General features: G+C 51.1%; 1 protein-coding gene across 1 annotated transcript in view; it reads right to left on the bottom strand.

Annotated features, from left to right (window-relative positions):
* Positions 1–6,542: 6,542 nt before the first annotated feature.
* The window catches only part of CRBN (cereblon), a 31,366-nt gene continuing 18,245 nt past the window's right edge, over positions 6,543–19,663 (bottom strand). The window contains exons 8-11 of the mRNA XM_054179995.1: positions 19,511–19,626; positions 12,977–13,041; positions 10,178–10,309; positions 6,543–7,233 (exon numbers count right to left, since the gene is read on the bottom strand). Coding sequence (XP_054035970.1) covers positions 7,050–7,233; positions 10,178–10,309; positions 12,977–13,041; positions 19,511–19,626 — 497 coding nt within the window. The 3' untranslated portion in view covers positions 6,543–7,049. The remainder of the gene's footprint in view (positions 7,234–10,177; positions 10,310–12,976; positions 13,042–19,510; positions 19,627–19,663) is intronic.

Raw genomic sequence — 19,663 nt, 5'->3', positions numbered from 1 at the left:
CACCTCGAGTCTAAACCTCCCCTGGTGCAGCTTGAGACTGTGTCCTCTTGTTCTCAGTAAATTTGCAGATGACACCAAGCTGGGGGCAGGAGTTGATCTGCTGGAGGGTAGAGAGACTCTGCAGAGGGACCTCGACAGGCTGGGCAGATGGGCAGAGGCCAAGGGCAGGAGATTGAACACATCCAAGTGCCAGGTGCTGCACATTGGCCACAGCAACCCCAGGCAGAGCTACAGGCTGGGGTCAGAGTGGCTGAGAGCAGCCAGGCAGAGAGGGACCTGGGGGTACAGGTCAATGGTAGGCTGAACATGAGCCTGTAGTGTGCCCAGGCAGCCAAGAGGGCCAATGGCATCCTGGCCTGCATCAGGAACAGTGTGGCCAGCAGGAGCAGGGAGGTCATTCTGCCCCTGTACACTGCACTGGTTAGGCTGCACCTGGAGTCCTGTGTCCAGTTCTGGGCCCCTCAGTTTAGGAAGGAGGTTGACTTGCTGGAACGAGTCCAGAGAAGGGCAACAAAGTTGGTGAGGGGTTTGGAACACAGCCCTACGAGGAGAGGCTGAGGGAGCTGGGGTTGCTTAGCCTGGAGAGGAGGAGACCCAGGGGTGACCTTATTACTCTCTACAACTACCTGAAGGGAGGTTGTAGACAGATGGATGTTGGTCTCTTCTCCCAGGCAGCCAGCACCAGAACAAGAGGACACAGTCTCAGGCTGCACCAGGGGAGGTTTAGGTTGGATGTTAGGAAGAAGTTCTACACAGAGAGAGTGGTTGGCCATTGGAATGGGCTGCCTGGGGAGGTGGTGGAGTCACCATCCCTGGAGGTATTCAGGAGGAGACTTGATGGGGTGCTTGGTGCCATGGGTTAGTTGTTTGGGTGGTGTTGGGTTGGTTGATGGGTTGGACACAATGATCTTGAAGGTCTCTTCCAACCTGGTTTATTCTATGTATTCTATGCTACTCTACCCACAGCTGGACTACTGGGCCCCACCTTGGGCTCCCCTTTTCAGGGAGACCAGGGAACTGCTGGAGAGAGTCCAGGGGAGGCTACAAAGCTGCTGAGGGGCCTGGAGCAGCTCTGAAGAGGAGCAGCTGAGTCCAGGGGCTGAGAGCCTGCAGAAGAGCAGCCCCAGAGTGGCTCTGATCGATGCTCAGCAAGAGCTAAAGGAGCTGTGGGGGCAAGAGGCTGGGGCCAGGCTCTGCTCAGTGGTGCCCAGGGACAGCACCAGGGGCAAGGGCAAAGACTGGAACCCAGGAGGTTCCATCTGAGCAGGAGGAGAAAGTTGTTTGTTGTGAGGGTGCTGGAGGCCTGGGGCAGGCTGCCCAGAGAGGTTGTGGAGTCTCCTGGTGTGGAGAGCATCCAAGCCCAGCTGGCCTGGGTGCCCTGCTGGAGCAGGAGGGATTGGACTGGCTGAGCCCCAGAGGTGCCTTCCAGCTGGGATTCTGTCTGTCAGTGTCCTTGCAGGTTTCAGTTCCCGGGGTTTGGTAGCCCTGGCAGAATCGTGTGGCTCTCCCTTCCCTCAGCTCTCCTCTGCCATCGCTAGATGGCAGCAATGCCAGAGCCCTGCCAGCGAGGAGCTGCGCTCTCTGCTTCCCAGCTGCTGCGTTTCTGGCCTAGGAAGTCAATTCTGTGCCTCAAGCTTGCTGCAGGGACTCAAGAACTTCAGAAAGACAGCAAGGGCAGGAGAACAAAAACCCCAATAGTGCTGTTTTTCCTGGTGAACTCCTAAGCAGGTGATGGTGTTTGAGTTCATGATGCAGTTCCATGGGAGCCTCCTCTTGCAGGTTGTGGAACTGCTGAAATCTTGGGAGGGAGACAACAATGTGCAAAGAGCACAGCCCTGCACCTTTTCAGGCAGCATCTGTGGAAGGGGGAAACCAGGAGAGCTTAACAAACCCTTCCCATCAGCCAAGACTGAGGGCCAGAGTCTGCCCAGGGAGAGGATTTTTCAAGACAGAAGCTTGAACCCTCTGCAGGCTCCACCTGGAGTTGTGGCTCAATGGTTGTGAGAGTTGGAGGTTAGTTTTATAGCTGGTTATGGTTTGAAGAAGCAATTCTCTCACTCTTGGAACTGTCAAGGAATTGCTTTGGTTGGAGAAGACCTTTACAGTCATGGAGAGCTGGTGGCCTTCAGGGCTTAAAAGGGGCTGAGAAGAAAGCTGGGGACAGGGCCTGTTGGGACAGGACAAGAGGGGATGGTTTGAACTAAAAGAGGGAGATTCAGACTGGAGAGAAGGAAGAAATGATTGGCAGTGAGGCTGGTGAGTCCCTGCCCCAGGCTGCCCAGGCAGGTGGGAGCTGCCCCATCCCTGGAAGTATTCCAGGTCAGGTTGGCTGGGGCTCTGAGCAGCCTGCTCTAGCTGGGGATGTCCCTGCTGCCTGCAGGGAGCTTGGACTGGATGACCTTAAAAGGGCCTTCCAACCCCAAGCATTCCATGCCTCTATGAGTGTGTGAGAGGAAAGGCTGGAGCAGCAGGGTGGGGATGCAGCCCCTCTGCAGAGCAAAGCACCTCTGGGCACCCAGCCCACCCTGGGGGGGACTCACCTGTGAAGGGCAAACTGATAAACAGCACAAACTGCTGCTTGCAGCAGGATTAATGAAGGCTTTGCCCAATCCCTCAGGATGTAATGAGCTGTAAAAGTGATTCAAAGGCTGCCTTGGCTTGGCTGCCTTTTAAGGGGGAAGGCCACAGCTAATTTCCCCTGCAGAGCCCATAAAGCTCAGGCCTGTGGCAGAGAGAAGGGAAGAAGAACCACCACCAGTGGCCTGAGATGGCCACACTGAGGAGCAGCTCCACAGGCCCTTGGGAGGGCACAGGCTGTGCTGGAGTTCCAGGGGGACTGTCAAGATCAACCTGCTGCTGTTAAAGATGTCCTTGCTCCCTGGAAGGCAGGGGGGGGTTTGCACAGGGATAACCTTTAAAGGTCTCTTCCAACCCAAACCAGTCTGGGAGTATTCTCTCTCTTTATTACAGACAGTTTCTATTAGCTGTATTTCCAATCCAGACTTCCCTGTGTTACTGAAGTACAGACTGCAGACCCATAGCATGGTTGGGGTAGGAAGGGACCCTCCAAAGGTCATCCAGTCCAGCCCCCCTGCACTCAGCAGGGACATCCCCTCCCCCTAGATCAGGTTGCTCAGAGCTTTGTCCAGCCTGACCTTGACTAGCTCCAGGGATGGAGCATCAATTTCTTCCCTGGGCAAGCTGAATCTCCTTCAGCTCCTGTTTTACCTCTGAGTTTCAAAGACAATTTAAACCCCAAGCCTTTTCCTTCTTCCCCTCCCAACAGCCAGGTTAAAAAACCAGAGCCAAAAGGCTGACTGTTGAAACCAGTAGGATTTTATTCTTTGCAAATGTTTGCAAGCAAGAAGATTGCTTCCAGAAGTTGTCTCCAAAGGCAGAGAGAGGAAGAGCTGAAGCAGAGGAGGTGAGACCTGGTCTACAGCTGGGACAGAGCCAGTGAACAAAGGTGGGAAACCCAGCAAGGGGAACAAAAGGACCTGCAGCAGCTACAGCCCCAGCAGTGCTAAAAACCCCAAGGGAGGAGCATCTGAGCATGGCTCAGAGCTGGGCTGCAGGGGGAGGTGATTTGACCTGGGCAGCAAAACACAAAGGTAGGAAAACTGCTAAGTTAGAGGCTGTGATTGGGTGATGGCTTCAGGCTACTGCAGCAAGAGCTGAGAGGGAGCAACTCTCTGCTCCTGTGCTGCCAGCCAAGAGCTGCTGCTGCTGAGCAGGGCAGTCCTGCTTCTTGCCCCCCAAGGGGTCTCTTTGTCCCTCTGGGAGAGCTGCTGTGGCTGTGGCTATGCAGCCAGCTGCGTGCCAGCACCAACCCTGGGACTGCCCAGCTCCTACAGCCCCTGGCAGGAGCATGGGGAGGGAAAAAAGAGGCCAGAAAAGGGGGGGGGGGGGAGTGAGGGTCAAAGAGGGGAAATAAGAAAGGGGAGAAAGACTAGAAAAGGCAAAAAAAGAAGGGGAAAAAGAAAGTAAAGGGAGGGGGCAAGGAGGGAGAGAGGGGGAAAGAAGGGAGGGAGGAAGGCCCCTGTGGGAAGCAGGCAGTCACTCAGATTAATCAATGCATGAAGCTACAGCACAACCAACCTAGCACATGCAGGAGATGACTGCACAGTGTGATTCCCCTCACAGCCAGCTCTCCCAAGCACACCATCTCCCTGTCTGTCTGATCCCAGGCCAGTATTTTTCCCTCCCCAAAGGAGAAAAGAAGCATAAAAAATGGGATGGAACCAGCCAGGACTGCCCCAGCTAAGTCATGCTGGGGCCTCAACCACCTCCCTGGGCCAGCTGCTGTGGTGTTCCACCACTGTCCTGGTGCAGAGCTTGCTCCCAACATCCAACCTGAATCTCTTCTGCTTTCAAACCATTGCTCCCCACCCTATCCCTGCAAGCCTTTGCAAACAGTCCCTCTGCAGCCTCCTGGTAAACCCCTTTCAGGTACTGGAAGGCCAAGATGAGGCCTCCCCAGAGCCTTCTCTTCTCCAGGCTGTTTATTTTCAACCTGGAGAAGGGTCCCAGGCTTCCAAACACAGCAGGTCAGGCAGGTGCCACACCACTATCAACAACCCAATCAGTACTGAATTCACTCCTGCCTGCTCTTGACTGCAGGAGTTTGCCCAGGCCTCTAGGCCTGCTTTGTAGTTCAGCACTGCCTCAATTTCAAGTGGCACAACATTGGCAAGCCAAAGGACTTGACCAAAACCACACAGACCTTAAGCAATTGCAAACCAGTTCTTCACCAGGAGGCTGGTGGAACACTGGAACAGGTTGCCCAGGGAGCTAGTTGAGGCCTCATCCCTGGAGACAGGTCAGGCTTGACAGGGCTCTGGGCACCCTACTCTAGAATCAGGGTTAGAAGGGACCTCAAGGATCATCTAGTTCCACACACACCCCCCTGCCATGGGCAGGGACAGTCTAGTGGAGGATGTCCCTGCTGGCTGCAGAGGGGTTGGACTAGGGGAGCTTGGGAGGTCCCTTCTGACCCAGACCCTTCTGTCCCAGACCCTTCTGTCCCAGACCCTTCTGTCCCAGACCCTTCTGTGAGTCCCTGAAGCTCAGCAATAGCTCAGAAAGAAGTCACCCTGAAACCCTGCCTGTGGGAACCTCCTTTTGTGAGCCTGCCTTGGCAGGGGGGGTTGGACTTGATGAGCTCCAAAGCTCCCTTCCAACAACCACCAGTCTGTGATTCTTGCCACCCACAAGGCCTGCTGAGGGTAATGGGGAAGAGAGACAGGAGGGGGAGTAAAATAAACCAAGCCTCCAGCTGAGGGTGGGGGGTGTGAGTGTGTGTGCAGGGCAGGAGGGGACCACCAGCTATGAGTGCAGTGGTTACCCAAGCAGGGAGGTTTCACAGTCCCACTCTAGGTCCTCACCCTTTCAGCCTTGGAAAGCTCATTACAGCAACACAACCAAAATACAGGAGGCTGTTGTGAAGAAAATGAGTCTCTGTTCACCCCTGAGCTGCTCTGTTCCACAAAGTCTTGCTCTTCACAGCTGCCTGCCACAGCAGAGCACTGCACACAGATGCAACCAGGGCACTGAAGGGGGCTCTGGAGCCAACAGAAGTTACCACAAGAAGCACAGAGGTAGAAGGCTTCAAAGAACTAAACCTGAGTTACAGAACCCCTGCTTCCCACACCCCTGGCCCCATGAACTGCCTTGTCCACAGCTGGGGGTGTTCTCAGCTGCACTGGGGCAGGGACCACAATCAGCTCCTTGGGCCTTTCCCTGAAGTCATCACCTGTCCATGCTACATCTGTTTGGGGTAGGGGCAGGAGCCCACAGCAGGAGTGGCTGCTGTCTTAGGAGGAGTTTTGTGTCCTGACATTTAAAACCACAAAGAAGGGAAGCAAGAGTGCCTGGCAGCTTGCAAAAGCAAACAGGTCATGGACAGAACCCCACTGAAAACATCCTCCAGCTTCCATCACCAAAGTGAGGGGGTGGGAGGGAGGGAAACCAAACAACCCCACACCAGCTGGCTACAGCTGCTCCATTTTGGCACCTGGGTTCTGCAGCACAGCCCCCAAATAAAACCCAACCACAACAGCCACCAAACCACTGCCTTTTACTTCTGGTTTATAGAGAAACTTTTGCTCTTGGGGAGGCTGAGAGTGGGAAATGTGACTCCATGGTATGGAAGTGCAAAAAGAAAGCAACTGAAGAGCTGCTGTCCAAATAAATACTGCTGGGAAGGAAACTGAATCACCACTTCAGGCAGCTCTTCGCAGAGCCCTGCTGGCAGACTCAGCCTTCACAGGAGCTGTTTGGGAGGAGTAAATAGAAGCACATCCAACAGGAAAGGGCAAGGTGGAGGCTGGAGGGTGGTCTGTAGAACCAGTCTGAAATTCAAGACTTCTAAAGTCAGGTTAAACAGGGCAGGTAACTTGGAAGGAGCAAATCCTTCACGTGGGCACCTCCCAAAGGGCATCCTGGGCTGCCAGGCTTGCAGGAATTCCTCCTTCCGTCAGTTGCAGCACAGTATCAGCCAGAAAAGACACTTCCAGCTTGGATGCTCTTCAGCCAAGCAGAGGAACAGCAAGAGGATAAAATGTGAAGTACTCCACATGGTAGGAACAGGGCCTCTCAGCAAAACCACTTGGAAGTAGATTATGGCAAGCAGTCCCCAGCGAGGAGCTGCTGTCTACCACCCTACAGCTAGTGCATACATCAGGCTCTGCTTCTCGCTGGCTTGAGTGGTTTTCCCCCCACCACCTTCCACTGGCAGCTGACAGCAGTCCACACTTTCTGAAAGCCATACAAGGAAGGGGCAAGTCCAGTCTGAAACCTGTCCAGATGGATCCTGGCGTTGCTGGTGCCTCCTGCCACCTCTGCTCCTCAGCCGGCACCGCGAGGTTTAACCCTCCAGCTCGCGGCGTCCCCAGACCAGCAGCGCCCACCCCCCGCCAGTGAGCCTGCTTGCTGGGCTGCTGGGGCCTTGGGGGGGTGCCTGGGGGGTTCAGTTTAATTAAGCATCAGAAGCAGAACGGAGCAGATGCACGTCAGAGCGCTGCCTGTTCGTCTGCAGAGCTGGGGCTGCCTCACAGGCACAGCAGGGGGGTTCTAGCCCGGCCCGCATCGTCCTCTGCCTCCGGAATGCGAGGCAGGAGAGCAGATCTTGTCAAGCCCCAGAACTTCTGAGGGGACATCTCCTTCTTGGTGGCTGTGAACTTCCAGCCCATGTGGTTCCCACAGATCCTGCACTGGGCTATAGTCCAGGCATACCTACCAGAAAACAGAGCAGAATAGAAGAGAATAGAATAGAATAGACCAGACCAGACCAGACCAGGTTGGAAGAGACCTTCAAGATCATTGCATCCAACCTATCATCCAACACCACCCAACCAACTAACCCATGGCACCAAGCACCCCATCAAGTCTCCTCCTGAACACCTCCAGTGATGGTGACTCCACCACCTCCCCAGGCAGCACATTCCAATGGCCAACCACTCTCTCTGTGTAAAACTTCCTCCTAACCTCCAGCCTGAACCTCCCCTGGTGCAGCCTGAGACTGTGTCCTCTTGTTCTGGTGCTGGCTGCCTGGGAGAAGAGACCAACCTCTGCCTGTCTACAACCTCCCTTCAGGTAGTTGTAGAGAGCAATAAGGTCACCCCTGAGTCTCCTCTTCTCCAGGCTAAGCAACCCCAGCTCCCTCAGCCTCTCCTCGTAGGGCTTATGTTCCAAACCCCTCACCAACTTTGTTGCCCTTCTCTGGACTCGCTCCAGCAAGTCAACCTCCTTCCTAAACTGAGGGGCCTAGAACTGGACACAGGACTCCAGGTGTGGCCTAACCAGGGCAGTGTACAGGGGCAGAATGACCTCCCTGCTCCTGCTGGCCACACTGTTCCTGATGTTGATGCACACTCACCCAGCCAGCCTCAAACCTGCTTGTGTCCAAGCAGCTTTGGGAATAATAATAATAAACCAGGTTGGAAGAGACCTTCAAGATCACCGCGTCCAACCCATCAACCAATCCAACACCACCCAAACAACTAACCCATGGCACCAAGCACCCTGTCAAGTCTCCTCCTGAACACCTCCAGGGATGGTGACTCCACCACCTCCCCAGGCAGCCCATTCCAATGGGCAATCACTCTTTCTGTATAGAACTTCTTCCTAACATCCAACCTAAACCTCCCCGGCGCAGCCTGAGACTGTGTCCTCTTGTTCTGGTGCTGGCTGCCTGGGAGAAGAGACCAACCTCTGCCTGTCTACAACCTCCCTTCAGGTAGTTGCAGAGAGCAATAAGGTCACCCCTGAGTCTCCTTCCTGCCAGTGAGGGTGGGGAGACACTGGAGCAGGCTGCCCAGGAAGCTTGTGGCTGCCCCCTCCCTGAGAGGTGTCCAAGGCCAGGTTGGATGAGGCCTTGAACAGCCTGGGCTGGTTGGGGGTGTCCCTGCCCAGGGTGGGGAGGTTGGAGGAGATGATCTCTAAGGTGCCTTCCAACCTAAGCCACTCTGATTCCATGATTTAAGGCTCCATTCTAGGAGTCTATGAACCAGGGTGCCCAGCTCCCAGCTCAAAACACCTCTGCAGAAAACAAGTGGAAAAGCTATCAAGCTTCAAGCAGAGAAAGGAGCTGAAGCATTTTATTAGCACAACATTTCAGAGGCCCAGTGAAAGGCTGAGTGCCTTAGAGAGAGGCAGAAAGTGGGCCTCAGAGGAAGCTGCTTAGAAATTGAAGAAGTAAAAGTCACTTAACTGAAAGAAAAGTGATTTCTGAGCAGGGAACTGCACCTTTCAGAGCAGGAGAGCTTTCCTTCAACACTTTTAAAAGGCAGAGCATGAATATTTCAAAAGCCTCAGAGAAGGGGAGAAAAAAAAAAGCTGAGAACACACAGAAGGATGAGGAAAAATTAACTCCAGCTATTATCAGCTACAAGGTGGTTTTTTTCCTGGGAGGCTTCAGGCATTCATGTTTTGTGCCAGATATGGCACACCCCCTGCAAGGCATTGCTCAGTGCTAGGTGATAAGCCACCATCAGCATGAGAAGGTGGGGATGTGGCCATGCAGCAGCCAAGAGCCTTGGGCTGGCTGCAGATACACCAACACCTCACTTGGTGCTGCTTCAGGAGGGGACATGAAAGCCAAAGGGCAGCAGACCCTCTGGCACACAGTCACAGAATGGAAGGGGTTGGAAGGGACCTCTGCAGGCCATCCAGGCCAACCCCCCTGCCAAAGGAGGATCAACTGGAGGAGGTCACACCAGAACACAGCCAGGTGGGTTTGGAATCTCTCTGGAAATGGAGACTCCAACGTGTCTCTGAGCAGCCTGCTCCACTGCTCTCCCACCCTCAGCTTCAGGAAGTTCCCCCTCATGTTCAGCTGGAGCTTCTGATGTTCCACTTCATGCTCACTGTGCTTGGCCTGTTACTGGGCACCACTGAACAAAGCCTGGTCCCATCCTGCTGACAGCCAGCCCTTAAGCATGGATCAGAACTGCTGAGACTCCCTCACTCTGCTCTTTTCCAGACTAAGAAGCCTCAGCTCTCGCAGCCTTTGCTCACAGGAGAGCTGCTCCAGTCCCCTTAGCATCTTTGTGGCCATTTTCTCTACCCTCTCTAGCAAGTCTCTGACCCTCTTGAACTGGGGAGCCCAGTGTCCTCCCCACCCTCACAATCCAGCAGCACAGGGATACAATTCAGAATCACAGAGCTGTCAGGGTTGGAAGGGACCTCAAGGCCAGCTCCAACCCCCTGCCCTGGGCAGGGACACCTCACACCACAGCAGGTTGCTCACAGCCACCTCCAGCCTGGCTGCAAACACCTCCAGGCAGGAGGCTTCCAACACCTCCCTGGGCAACCTGCGGCAGGCTCTCACCACCCTCCTGGGGAACAACTTCTTCTTCACAGCCAATCTCAATCTCCCCACTTCTAGTTCTGCTCCATTCCCCCAGTCCTATCCCTCCCTGACACCCTCAAAAGTCCCTCTCCAGCTTTCTTGTAGCCCCCTTCAGAGACTGGAAGGCCACAATGAGGTCTCCTGGGAGCCTTCTCCTCTCCAGCCTGCACAACCCCAACTCCCTCAGTCTGTCCTCAGAGCAGAGCAGCTCCAGCCCTCTGCTCATCCTCATGGCCCTTCCCTGGACACCTTCCAGCCCCTCCAGAGCCTTTTTTACAACCCAATTTCTATCATTTCCTACCAAACTGCCTTGGAGCTGTTACTTACCCAGGGAACCAGCTGTGCTCTGTGGATGGCCTTCCACTGAGGTTCAAGTTGCAGGCTTTATACACTGTAAGGGTTTCATGGATGTAGCCATGAGGATTCACATATGCTGCCATGGGGCCACACAGGGATAAACTGCAACAGGGAAGAGTTTGGTCAGTGGTCAAGGAAGGAACAAAAATACCCAAAGGAGGTCAAATGAAAACAGAGGGGGAAAAAACCTTCCAGCAGCTGAAGGAGGCTACAAGACAGCCTGGGAGAGAGTCTTCACAAAGACTTGCCAAAGATGTTATCATAAGCAAGGATTCAGATGAACACAGGAGTGGAGCCAGCAGGTGAAGGGAGGCTCTTCTCCCCCTCTGCTCTGACCTAGGGAAAGACACATCTGGGTCCAGGTCTGGGCTCCCCAGTTCAATACAGACAGGGAACTGCTGGAGAGAGCCCAGCAGAGGCTTCAAAGCTGCTGAGGGGCCTGGAGCAGCTCTGGGAGCAGCAAAGGCTGAGAGCCCTGGGGCTGAGAGCCTGCAGAAGAGCAGCCCCAGAGGGGAACTCAGCAATGCTCAGCAAGAGCTAAAGGAGCTGTGGGGAGCAAGAGGCTGGGGGCAGGCTCTGCTCAGTGGTGCCCAGGGACAGCACAAGGGACAAGGAGCACAAACAGCAACCCAGGAGGTTCCACCTGAGCAGGAGGAGAAAGTTGTTTGTTGTGAGGGTGCTGGAGGCCTGGAGCAGGCTGCCCAGAGAGGTTGTGGAGTCTCCTGGTGTGGAGAGCTTCCAACCCCCCCTGGGCACTGTGCTGCTGGGGCAAGCTGCTGTGGGTGCCCTGCTGGAGCAGGGAGGTTGGACTGGGTGAGCTCCAGTGATGCCTTCCAACCCCCACCATGCTGTGAGGTTTTCCCAGGTGCTTGTTGAAGGGGACAAGTTACTTAGAGGGTAGCTGAGAGGATGCTATGGAAACCACCTCACTGAGGGCTGTTGTTAATCTTTGCCTCAAAAAAACCTCCAGCTCAGTCTTAAAAAGGAAAAGAAGAAAGCCCCAGATGGACTCCTGAGTTGTTTCACTTCACTGCTTTGGAAGTGTAACTTCCAGCACAGCCAAGTAGCATTTATAGAGCTCCTTTTGAAACCTAACTTTGAAATTAAGCACAAAAAAACCCAATAAATGTTCCCTCACTGCATTCACTTTCATCATCCTTCTGAATCCACACAGCAGGAAGTGTGGTCTCTGCAATCCATTATTTGATGAGAGGATAAAGAATGGCTTTTAATTACCACATCAGTTTCTTCTTACCCTGATGAATGCCAGCTGTGGGGTGCTTTCCTTTCTCAAACCCAGCCCTCTTTTAACCTTCACATTATCATAGGTGATGGGCAGATATTAGCTACTCAAGATGAAAACAAGGACCCAAACTGCCAGCAGCAGCAATGATTTGGGAGAATGTGTAATCTTATCACCATGAAGCATGGAGGATCATAGAATCCATCTAATGGGTTGGGTTGGAAAGGGCTTTGAAAGCTCATCCAGTCCAACCCCACTGCAGTCAGCAGGGATGTCTGCAGCTAGAGCAGGTTGCTCTGAGCCCCAGACAGTCTGAACTGGAATGGTTCTAGGGATGGGGCTTTTCCTGCCTCTCTGGGCAAGCTGGGCCAGGGGCTCACCACCAAGATATTGGATAGGTCAAATACATAATGCCTGGTGCAGTAATTAGGATTAAATCCTGTATCCTTAACATAGAAAGAGTGTCACAGTGCCTAGTGACAGAAATAACTTCCTCAAATGACAACAACCTGGGAGCCTCCCAACTACTGCATCTGAATTTGTGTTGAAGCTGCTTGACATACAGAAGCTGGCATCAAGTGCTGAGGAACAAAGCTTGTGATCTGTGTCCAGCCCTGGTGCTCCCAGCATAAGGACATGGAGCTACTGGAGCAGGTCCAGAGGGGGCCACAAAGATGGTCAGAGGGCTGCAGAACCTCCCTATGGGTAGAGGCTGAGAGAGCCTGGAGAAGAGAAGGCTCCAGGGAGACCTTAGAGCAGCCTTCCAGGACCTGAAGAAGGCTACAGGAGAGCTGGGGAGGAACTTCTGACAAGGGCTTGCAGGATGAGGAGCAAAGGCTTTGAAGTGGAAGAGGAGAGATTGAGACTGGAGATTAGAAAGAAATTCTTGAGTCAGGGTGGGGAGACACTGGCACAGGCTGCCCAGGGAGGCTGTGGCTGCCCCCTCCCTGGAGGTGTTCAAGGCCAGGCTGGATGAGGCCTTGAGCAGCCTGGGCTGATGGGAGCTGACCCTGCCTGTGGCAGGGGGCTGGAGCTGGATGAGCTTTAAGGTCCCTTTCAAGCCAAACCCATTCTGTGAATCTCAAGAATGTTAGGATGTAAAATTCCATCTAACAAAATCATGCTTCAGAGCCAGAGTTACCCTTCAGTGGCATGGGGCTGGCCCAGGTGGCAGGTGGTGACATTTCACACCCCTTTCTGCTGCAGCAGACATGGTGATGTTCAGATTGGCTAACCTGTTATGGATGCACAGAATCACAGAAGGGGTTGGGTTGGAAGGGGCCTTCAAGATCACTCAGCTCCAACCCCCCTCTGCCATGGGCTAGATCAGGCTGCTCAAGGCCTCATCCAGCCTGGCCTTAGCTCAAGTAATCCATTTTGTTCCATAAAGAAAATTCCCCTCTCAAGTATTTACTCCGTTTCATTAGAGCTGTGGAAAAGACAGTGGTCAGAAGACACAACCCAGCTGAAGCTGCTTTGCTGTGCCTGATCCTTCTGATCCCAAAGATGAGGAGCCCCAAACTCACCTGAATATCTCATTCTTGGTTGTTATTTCTGTGTCTTGGCACTGCTTACAACAGAGGGATGTGCACTTGAAAAGAAAAAGAGAGAAGGGAATTGAATCCATTTCCAGGTGCTTGTGCCAAACAAGAATCTCCTTCCTCTTCCCTCACAACAGATTCTGACCCAATTCCTTTGGTTCCATGAACAGCAGCCACCTCTATTTCCTCTTCCTACCACAGGGTAATGTTTTCCTGTGTATTTTACTTAATTATCTAAAAGGCAAGCTGGTTTTTTATAGGCTTTTCCCCCATACCTCCAAAAAAGTAACCAATGAATCCACACTGACCAAAAAACAATCAATGAATCCACACTGACCAAAAAACAATCAATGAATCCACACTGACCAAAAAACAACCAATGAATCCACACTGACCAAAAAACAACCAATGAATCCACACTGGCCAAAAAACAACCAATGAATCCACACTGACCAAAAAACAATCAATGAATCCACACTGACCAAAAAACAACCAATGAATCCACACTGACCAAAAAACAACCAATGAATCCACACTGACCAAAAAACAATCAATGAATCCACTCTGACCAAAAAACAACCAATGAATCCACACTGACCAAAAAACAATCAATGAATCCACACTGACCAAAAAGCAATCAATGAATCCACACTGACCAAAAAACAATCAATGAATCCACACTGACCAAAAAACAATCAATGAATCCACACTGACCAAAAAACAATCAATGAATCCACACTGACCAAAAAGTAACCAATGAATCCACACTGACCAAAAAACAACCAATGAATCCACACTGACCAAAAAACAACCAATGAATCCACACTGACCAAAAAACAATCAATGAATCCACACTGACCAAAAAACAACCAATGAATCCACACTGACCAAAAAACAACCAATGAATCCACACTGACCAAAAAGTAACCAATGAATCCACTCTGACCAAAAAACCACCAATGAATCCACACTGACCAAAAAACCACCAATGAATCCACACTGACCAAAAAACAACCAATGAATCCACACTGACCAAAAAACAACCAATGAATCCACTCTGACCAAAAAACAATCAATGAATCCACACTGACCAAAAAACAATCAATGAATCCACACTGACCAAAAAACAATCAATGAATCCACACTGACCAAAAAACAATCAATGAATCCACACTGACCAAAAAACAATCAATGAATCCACACTGACCAAAAAACAACCAATGAATCCACTCTGACCAAAAAACAATCAATGAATCCACACTGACCAAAAAGTAACCAATGAATCCACTCTGACCAAAAAACAACCAATGAATCCACACTGACCAAAAAACAACCAATGAATCCACACTGACCAAAAAACAATCAATGAATCCACACTGACCAAAAAACAATCAATGAATCCACTCTGACCAAAAAACAATCAATGAATCCACACTGACCAAAAAACAACCAATGAATCCACTCTGACCAAAAAACAATCAATGAATCCACACTGACCAAAAAGTAACCAATGAATCCACTCTGACCAAAAAACAACCAATGAATCCACACTGACCAAAAAACAACCAATGAATCCACACTGACCAAAAAACAATCAATGAATCCACACTGACCAAAAAACAATCAATGAATCCACACTGACCAAAAAACAACCAATGAATCCACACTGACCAAAAAGTAACCAATGAATCCACACTGACCAAAAAACAATCAATGAATCCACACTGACCAAAAAACAACCAATGAATCCACACTGACCAAAAAACAATCAATGAATCCACACTGACCAAAAAGTAACCAATGAATCCACACTGACCCAAAAACAATCAATGAATCCACACTGACCAAAAAACAACCAATGAATCCACACTGACCAAAAAACAATCAATGAATCCACACTGACCAAAAAACAACCAATGAATCCACACTGACCAAAAAACAATCAATGAATCCACACTGACCAAAAAACAATCAATGAATCCACACTGACCAAAAAACAATCAATGAATCCACACTGACCAAAAAACAATCAATGAATCCACACTGACCAAAAAGTAACCAATGAATCCACACTGACCAAAAAACAACCAATGAATCCACACTGACCAAAAAGTAACCAATGAATCCACACTGACCAAAAAACAACCAATGAATCCACACTGACCAAAAAACAATCAATGAATCCACACTGACCAAAAAGTAACCAATGAATCCACTCTGACCAAAAAGTAACCAATGAATCCACTCTGACCAAAAAGTAACCAATGAATCCACACTGACCAAAAAGTAACCAATGAATCCACACTGACCAAAAAACAACCAATGAATCCACACTGACCAAAAAACAACCAATGAATCCACACTGACCAAAAAACAACCAATGAATCCACACTGACCAAAAAACAACCAATGAATCCACACTGACCAAAAAACAATCAATGAATCCACACTGACCAAAAACAACCAATGAATCCACACTGACCAAAAAATAACCAATGAATCCACACTGACCAAAAAGTAACCAATGAATCCACACTGACCAAAAAACAACCAATGAATCCACTCTGACCAAAAAGTAACCAATGAATACACACTGACCAAAAAACAACCAATGAATCCACACTGACCAAAAAGTAACCAATGAATCCACACTGACCAAAAAACAATCAATGAATCCACACTGACCAAAAAGTAACCAATGAATCCACACTGACCAAAAAACAATCAATGAATCCACACTGACCAAAAAACAACCAATGAATCCACACTGACCAAAAAACAACCAATGAATCCACACTGACCAAAAAACAACCAATGAATCCACACTGACCAAAAAACAACCAATGAATCCACACTGACCAAAAAGTAACCAATGAATCCACACTGACCAATAAACAACCAATGAATCCACACTGACCAAAAAGTAACCAATGAATCCACACTGACCAGAAAACAATCAATGAATCCACACTGACCAAAAAACAATCAATGAATCCACACTGACCAAAAAACAACCAATGAATCCACACTGACCAAAAAACAACCAATGAATCCACACTGACCAAAAAACAATCAATGAATCCACACTGACCAAAAAACAACCAATGAATCCACACTGACCAAAAAACAACCAATGAATCCACACTGACCAAAAAACAATCAATGAATCCACACTGACCAAAAAACAATCAATGAATCCACACTGACCAAAAAACAAGCAATGAATCCACACTGACCAAAAAGTAACCAATGAATCCACACTGACCAAAAAACAATCAATGAATCCACACTGACCAAAAAACAACCAATGAATCCACACTGACCAAAAAACAATCAATGAATCCACACTGACCAAAAAGTAACCAATGAATCCACTCTGACCAAAAAACAACCAATGAATCCACACTGACCAAAAAACAACCAATGAATCCACACTGACCAAAAAACAACCAATGAATCCACACTGACCAAAAAACAATCAATGAATCCACTCTGGCCACACAAAGATAATAAATGAGCCAAGCTCCTAAGGTCTCTAAAAGCTAATTTAGACCCCCCAAAACCCCCTCAAACCCCCTCCCTTTGCTCTTCTAAAACCCACCCCAGGAAGGGGAGCTGAGTCCAAAGGCAATCATTAAGTCTCTCTAAACATTTGAGGGTCCTGCAAGTCAATAGGTTTAATTTCCTCACCCCTCCCCACCCCAAAGAAATCGTATGTAAGACATATTGATCTTTCTCTTCATGATTAGAACAGATTCATCCATCTTCTGCAGCTTCCAGAAAGGAGAAAGGAGCAATCCCTCACCCACATCAGTGCTTGTTTCCTGAGCCATGATCAGCTTAGCAGAACACTCCCATTCATTTCCTACCCCTGCTCTTTAAGGCTAATCACAGAATCAGACTGGTTTGGGTTGGAAGGGACCTCAAAGATCAGCCAGTCCCATGGGCAAGGACACCTCCTACCTGACCTGGTTGCTCAAAGCCTCATCCAGCCTGGCTTTGAACACTGACAGGCTTGGAGGCTCCACAACTTCCTCTCCTGAGGTACTGTGTGCTTGCTGCTGCATTTCAACCTCCTCCAGCTCTTCTCTGGCAGCTGACCCTGCTCCTGCCCCACACTTTTATCACAGTCTCCTGCTCTTGCAGACTCAGGGAGGAGAACTGCTCTGCTATGCAGATAATATTTATCATACACCACTTCTCACAGCTCACTTGCTCTTTTCTCTCCTCCAAGAGATCTTTAGCACTGCTCACTCTTACACCAGCCTCACTCACAGGTGATTATCTAACACCCACATATCCTGCTTGGAATCCAGCGAGGTAATTCCATCCCTCCGTTTCCAAACCCATCTCATTCCTTCCACTAACACTCCCAAGTGGAATTCACAGAAGTGTGAGTGGTCCACACCCCTCTACAACTGATTACAGGGAAATGAATTCAACAACAGGAAAAGCTTGTAAGATATGGTAACAGGCACTGAGGTCAGAGAATCATAGAAAGGTAAAAGGGGGGAAAGAAAGAAAAAGGAACAAGAAGAAGGAAGGGAGAGGGGGGGGAAAGGAGGAAGGGAGAGGGGGGGGAAAGGAGGAAGGGAGAGGGGGGAAAGGAGGAAGGGAGAGGGGGGAAAGGAGGAAGGGAGAGGGGGGAAAGGAGGAAGGGAGAGGGGGGAAAGGAGGAAGGGAGAGGGGGGAAAGGAGGAAGGGAGAGGGGGGGAAAGGAGGAAGGGAGAGGGGGGGAAAGGAGGAAGGGAGAGGGGGGAAAGAAGGAAGGGAGAGGGGGGAAAGAAGGAAGGGAGAGGGGGGGGAAAGAAGGAAGGGAAAGGGGGGGAAAGAAGGAAGGGAGAGGGGGAAAAGAAGGAAGGGAGAGGGGGGGAAAGAAGGAAGGGAGGGGGGGGAAAGAAGGAAGGGAGAGGGGGGGAAAGAAGGAAGGGAGAGGGGGGGCAAGAAGGAAGGGAGAGGGGGGGCAAGAAGGAAGGGAGAGGGGGGGCAAGAAGGAAGGGAGAGGGGGGGCAAGAAGGAAGGGAGAGGGGGGGCAAGAAGGAAGGGAGAGGGGGGGCAAGAAGGAAGGGAGAGGGGGGGCAAGAAGGAAGGGAAAGGGGGGGAAAGAAGGAAGGGAAAGGGGGGGAAAGAAGGAAGGGAAAGGGGGGGAAAGAAGGAAGGGAAAGGGGGGGAAAGAAGGAAGGGAAAGGGGGGGAAAGAAGGAAGGGAAAGGGGGGGAAGAAGGAAGGGAAAGGGGGGGAAGAAGGAAGGGAAAGGGGGGGAAAGAAGGAAGGGAAAGGGGGGGAAAAGAAAGGGAAAATAAGAAAGGAAAAGGGAAAATAAGAAGAAAAAAAGGAAAAAGAATAGAGGAAAGAGAAAAGAAAGGCAAAGGGAAGGGTCTGAGCATCTGACAAAGGTATTGCCTTAGCTTTACACTCCCCAACTCAACACTACAAAGCTTTTCCTTCAGTTACAAGCCCCAGCAGTGCTGGTTGGTGGCTCAAACACCACTTGAGTGCAGTGCCTGCCACTGGCAGCAAGGGGCTGGGATGCTCCTGAGGTGGTTAGCAGCACTGCACTTCTAGCACCATCTCTTGGCTAAAGCAGTTGCTGTGGGATGCTGGGAGAGGATTTCTAGCAAAAGCAAGCATGATTGTGCTCCTTGTGTGCTACCACACACAGATCTAGTATGGAGAGAGAACACAGCTCCAGCCTGGGGGAGGAGGGGCTTGAAAGCAGTCTCAAGAAGGCCTTGGGGGTGTCAGTTGGTGACAAACTCCCCAGGAGCCAGCAGTGGTCACTGGCAGCCCAGCAGGCAGCTGTGTGCTGAGCTGCAGCCAAAGCAGGGAGAGCAGCAGCACAGGGAGGGGATTCTGCCCCTCTGCTCTGCTGAGACCTCACCTGGACAACTGCATTCAGTTCTGGTCCCCCAGCATAAGAAGGACATGGAGCTGTTGGAGAGAGTCCAGAGGAGGTCACAAAGATGATCAGAGGGCTGGAGACCCTCCCATATGAGGGCCGGCTGAGGGAATTGGGGCTGTGCAGCCTGAAGAAGAGAAGGTCCCACAGGGAGACCTTAGAGCAGCCTTCCAGTACCTGAAGGGGGCTGCAGGAGAGCTGGGGAGGGACTTGTGGCAAGGGCTGGGAGGGACAGGACAAGGGACAATGCCTTTGAGCTGGAAGAGGAGAGACCGAGACTGGGGATGAGGAAGAAATTATTTCCAACGAGGGTGGGGAGACACTGGAACAGGGAGGTTGTGGCTGTCCCCTCCCTGGAGGTGCTCAAGGCCAGGCTGGATGAGGCCTGGAGCAAGCTGGGCTGGGGGGAGCCGTCCCTGCCCATGGCAGGGGGCTGGAGCTGGCTGAGCTCTGAGGCAACCCAAAGCATTGTGTGAATCTGCGACTCTCTTTGGAGCAATCTTTGAAAGAGGAAGGAGCACCAGGACTCTCTAGAACCAGCTGGCAATGTCACACGTTTTGTCCTGGCCTGTGGCAGTCCCTCCTGGCTCCCCCGGTGCCAGGCCAAGCCAGGCCCCTCACCTTGTTCATGATGTCCAGCTCGCAGCGCAGCCGCTGCACCGCGCTGCCGATCTTCAGCAGCTGGATGCGCAGGGCGTCGTCGATGGGCAGGCAGGCAGCCACCCTGTAGGAGAAATCTGCAGAGAGAAAAGGCCTTTCACCAGCGCAGAGGCA

This window comes from Dryobates pubescens, chromosome 1 (assembly GCF_014839835.1).
Source record: "Dryobates pubescens isolate bDryPub1 chromosome 1, bDryPub1.pri, whole genome shotgun sequence".
NCBI classification, from domain to species: Eukaryota; Metazoa; Chordata; class Aves; order Piciformes; family Picidae; genus Dryobates; species Dryobates pubescens.
The sequence above is the reverse complement of the archived record's forward strand: the minus strand, read 5'-3'. Positions and strand labels throughout refer to the sequence as shown.